At 44.2% G+C, this 5015-nt stretch overlaps 1 protein-coding gene across 1 annotated transcript; it reads right to left on the bottom strand.

Moving 5' to 3' along the window:
- On the bottom strand, positions 1–3301 carry nkx6.2 (NK6 homeobox 2). Its single transcript, XM_010774088.1, has 3 exons — positions 2505–3301; positions 1787–1956; positions 1–1503 (listed from the first exon to the last, which is right to left on the bottom strand). The coding sequence occupies exons 1-3, from the start codon at positions 2938–2940 to the stop codon at positions 1255–1257; spliced, it is 855 nt and encodes a 284-aa protein (XP_010772390.1). The 5' UTR covers positions 2941–3301; the 3' UTR covers positions 1–1254.
- Positions 3302–5015: the final 1714 nt, after the last annotated feature.

Here is a 5015-nt window from a genome sequence, read left to right as displayed (position 1 = left end):
CATTAAAACAAAACCCGTAATACAACAGAAATGCTTGTTAAATAATTTATTCATTATACAAAGTGTTGTTTTTTTTCTTCCTATAACCTTCCCGGAAGCAATAATACTCTTTAATTCCAGCAGAAACGGTGGCCGGTGTTCTGCCGCTGAGTGAGGCCAGATGATGCAGAGTGTTCTGTTAGCTGTCCTTTACAGGTATTTACAGCAGCGGGTTACAGCGGTGTGCCGGTACCAAACGGACCATGGCCCGATACACTGCAGGAACACAAAGGAAGCAGCAGGTTTATCTGTAAACGCGTCCGGCTGCCACGTTTCCACTGGTTGAAACAACATAACTTATTCAGTAAAAAATATATACAATCTCATCTCATCTTTAGGCTGCAGCACAAATCATTCATTCGTGTCAAACCTGCGGCCTCGTGCCTTTAGGACAGTGGATACCCTGGTTAAACTGAGCTTTAGAAGCGTCACAGGCCCGTCTACACCTGCCATCTGAAACATGCGTCTGGGATCCGGATCACAGTGGGCTGCTAATAAATCTGTTAAAAGCGTACAGACACCTCTCAAAGCTACATTAACTTTTTCTTCAACACAAATTGCATTAAGGCTGAATGATCTTAAAGTGTGGCTTCAGAATAATAAAAAAGCTGTCTTTTTCCTTCAGATGAAAATATAGTGAAGACCAATTAACAGGAACATCCACTCTCTCGCTGGAGGCTAAATGGATGGCCCTCTTGGCTGTAGAGGTGACAGAAGCTGCTAATCTTGGGTAGAGGTGGCGCGGGAAATAATGTAACAAGTGTCATGAATTACATAAAGAGGACCAGCTTGAGGCATAAAAGTCAACAAGTAATGAGCCAACAGTGATCCGGATTGTGTGTATATAATAGTTTCTTTACATTTACACCTGTGGTTAAAACTCCAGTTGAATGCGTAAAAATCTGATTTGCGTCGCCAAACATTTTCCAGTATTATTTTGTCCTTTCAGCTGAATCACCAGTCTTGTTGAGTTCGGACAGGAGTTTCCTCTCCGTGTTTACACTGTCGGTAAGTTTGGATGCAGCCAAAGCGTCTCTGGACATGTTTTGGTGAGCGCGTCTTTCGTGCGCAACAGCGGTTTTTACGCATTTTCTCGCTCTGTCTGAGCATGATGCGAGCCCATCAGGCGCATGTTCGAAGTGTCAGGTGGGATGGGGTTCAGAAAGACTTGTCTCTGTGGCCCCCTCCCCTACTGTGCCCCCCCAGCTGTGGGCATCACAAGGTGTCCGAGCTGTTGCTGCAGGGGCTGATCAGCGCCAGGTTGGTGGCCTTGTGCTTTTTCAACAGTCTCGTGATTTTCTCGTCGTCTGAGTTTGGGTCCAGCGGTTTGTTGTACTCGTCGTCGTCCTCGTTATCCGAGCTCTCCTTCATTTTCTCCGTCTCAGAGTCGTGCTTCTTCTTGGCCGTGGCCATTTCTGCCGCGTGTCTCTTCCGCCATTTGGTCCTTCTGTTCTGAAACCAAACCTGTAGAGGAGAGGCGAAACGATGCTCAACAGGTCCAATAACAAGACATCAGAAATCAAACTAATTAAAAGTGTAAGGTGTAAATAATCCTGTATGCATAACATAAATAACAAATAATACTAATAATAACAGCAACCTTATTTACAAATAGAAATAATATTAGGTTATAAATGTGATCGATCACACACCGTTTATTATCGTGGCCTGTGCCAAATTCATAATTCTCAGATTGCAGGGAAGTGAAACCTTTTTCTATTTGAATAATGAATGAGCAGGCGTTTACCTTGACTTGACTCTCGGTCATCCCCAAAGAGTAGGCCAGCCGGGCTCTCTCCGGCCCGGCCAGGTATTTGGTCTGCTCGAAAGTTTTCTCCAGGGCAAATATCTGCTGCCCTGAGAAGGTCGGTCTGGAGTGTTTCTTCTTCCCGTCCTTGTCCAACATCATAGCTTGAGCTGCACAAATAAATACAAGGAAGTATGGTTACATACAGAGTGAGGGCTTAGACAGCTGTTTATATTGATAACGCATGTTGTTTTAAATGTGATGCTCCTCAAAGTCAACTCTAAATAACCCTAGAATCGTCATGTGTGTCTGAGCTAGCCTACATGGTGAGTATACTGACAAATTATTTACCATGGTGCTTTTATAGTTTTAATTTTACAAGTTGAAATGTCCTGCCAAGAATCACATTATAATTGAGTGTCAATGCTATGGTGATATATGCCTAATAATAATACCACTAATAATATGTATTCCTTTTATACAGCTGTACAAATCTTTTAAATACATTTAGAGGGGCTATGAAATCTGTACAATGTAGTCTAGCTATTTTTGTTTGTGTGTGTTTGCTGGACAGTTACATCTTTAAATACAGGCTATTATCACATAGAGAGAAGCACAGCTATACTTTACAACCGCACATCTGCTTTGGCTTTCCCTGAATTTATACAATTCAAAAACTGAAAATGTTCTCACAGAGAGCCCCTCAGACAGGACTTACATGGACAATGGAGCCGCGGGTCCCTCCAGGGGTTGCCCTGCATCACCCCGGGCCAGAAGATGGGCGCCCTCCCCGGAAGCTCGGCCAGGGGCTTGGGGTACCGCGACATGGCAGGGCTGAAGTACATCCCCGCGGCTGCTGCGGCGGCGGCGGCGGTGCTGGCCAGGCCGTTTATCCGCGGGAACGCGGAGAGCAGCTGTCCGGCAGCGTTAATGGGTCTCCCCAGGATGTCGCTTATTCCGTGCGGGGTCCCCCCGGCAAATTGGGAGTTGAGGCAGGAGAACTGAGGCGCCTTGAAGCCCCCGGGGCTTTGCTGCAGCGCGTACGGGAACAGGGAGTTCTTCATCTCGGTCATGTTGTGCAGCGCCGCCAGCGGGGTGCTGCCCAGGACGAAAGCACTCTGCCGGTTAGCATCCATTTGCCCGACCGCTAACATTTGTGAACATGAACCACCAAATGTGTTTGGATGAAAACAGTAAATAAACAAAGCTAATGACAGTAAATGAAAGCGCAGAGGTTCAGGAGCCAGGCCACTGCACCGCCTTCTGTGAAAGTATCCTGGGTGAAGAAGAAGCAGACTCTGGAAATGTTGCAAAACTTAAAAAAGCGAACTTCTATTCTCTCTTGGGAAGGGAAGAGCTCGGTGAAAGTCCCAAAATGTCTCTCCGCGGTTTGTTATGGTCGGTTGTCAGCTGGGAGAAAGCTGCATGCGTCCGCCACAGGAGTCCTCGCGGAAGTCGGCCGGTCTGATGATATTTTTAGTGGTTGTGATGGGAACCATTAAAGGGTCGACTTGTCTTTCCATAAATTGACTCGCTCTGGCCTGGGAGTGAAGCGGGACCCTCTGATAATAGTGCAGCCACCTGCACGCGCGCTATTCCCATTGGACGGGGCTGAGTGAGACCGCGCTTTGATTGGAGGAGACAGAGGCTCCGCTGTTTATACATGCGGCTTCTTTGGACGGTTGATGCCTTGACGTGCTGTCGGAAATATTAGCTTCCAGTTAAACTGCATATGAACGACCAAGCTCGGTGGTTTATAGGGACTGACTGGATTTATTTTTGATAGATGATCCATGTTGCGGACAAATGACAGAGCAGCTACACATACGAAATAGTTATTATCCGGAAGCACATGCTGTATAATCTTTTTGCCTATTTAAAGTTGTTCACCTTTAAAAAAAAAAGAAGAAGCTGTTTTGTAATTCGACAGTTTATGTTCAAAAAGGTCATGCCTGATGTAGGCCTAGCTGAATTTTTTTTCGACTATTCTAGAAGAAAATAGAAAAACATTAATGTACAAATTAACTAGGCTATTAATAGAAATAGGCTAGAACTAATTTGATCCTTGAGTGAAACTCATGGTGAAACTACAACTGTAACGTTGTCCAAAGCGTTTTGAATCGTCGGAGGAGACCGTGAACGCACCAGCAGCCACACTCTATTAAGATCTTTAGCGGTGCCGTTAATGATGCGCCTCGCACCGCGGAAATCATTGTTTCCCATATGACAAAGAATATGCATTTACATTATAAACTGTTACCGCAGACAGTGTGAGTATATTAAAGTAGAAGCGGCATCTGGCGGGTGCGAGGACGGACCCCCAATGTCTAAGACTAAAGTTAATTATTTTAAAAAGGAGGTCAGGGCAAAAATATCATTCAAATTGATTTTTCTTTTGCAGAATTGTAAAATGTATTTTTGTTGATATGTTTGATATGATATGCAGTAAGAGGTTTCAAACAATCATCGCGTTTTATATTTTTTTGTTTCCCGCCGCACACCATTCCGTGATGGACCCTGGTACTTTGGAGATTGGGATCGGGATTAACTGAGTTATTCCAACCCGTGTTGTAATCTGTTTTCGTAAAATATTACGGTCTCACTCACTTTATACCCCATGTTGAACATCGCCATTATTTCATGTCATTTCATGTTTTTCCTGAACGAAGTGAGGAAAAAACAGCAGTCAGATAAAAGAAGAGTGGATCATTATAAAGTATAACATCTTGTAAAGGACAGCCGTGTTTTATAACAGAGATAATCAGTGTGTTTGAGGCTCAGTCATCACTGGGAGTGCTATAATATTTTATGGAGATGCAGAAGGTAGTAAGAGTGAAATATGGCCTGTGTTAGCATCTGAAAGGCTTCAGCAAATGCACCTTGCTCACCGGGGAAATATTGTGCGTTTTAAAAGGTTTTCAACGCGAGGTGATTCACAATTCTGACAGTATTTCTTCAAGGGATGCAGTACACACGTTTTCTAATTCTGCAAATGGCCCTCTATTTCTAATTCATATCCGTGCATTCCCCCTGATCATGGGCTATACATTGGTTGTATTACCTTGTTTTAAAGTCTTTCTAAAATAATCATAGGAGAAGCTTTTGAAAAAAATTCACCCTTGTAATTTCGTTTCAGATCTGACATCCCTTCGTTTGAGTAAATGTGAGTGAGTTAAAGCAGCTGCGGCTGACCCATGTGAGATCAATGAGGGAACGATTGGCACTTTCT

Source organism: Notothenia coriiceps, unplaced genomic scaffold (assembly GCF_000735185.1).
Source record: "Notothenia coriiceps isolate Sejong01 unplaced genomic scaffold, NC01 NC01_scaffold00013557, whole genome shotgun sequence".
Taxonomy (NCBI): domain Eukaryota; kingdom Metazoa; phylum Chordata; class Actinopteri; order Perciformes; family Nototheniidae; genus Notothenia; species Notothenia coriiceps.
Note: the sequence above shows the minus strand (reverse complement) of the source record. Positions and strands in the feature narration are given on the sequence as shown.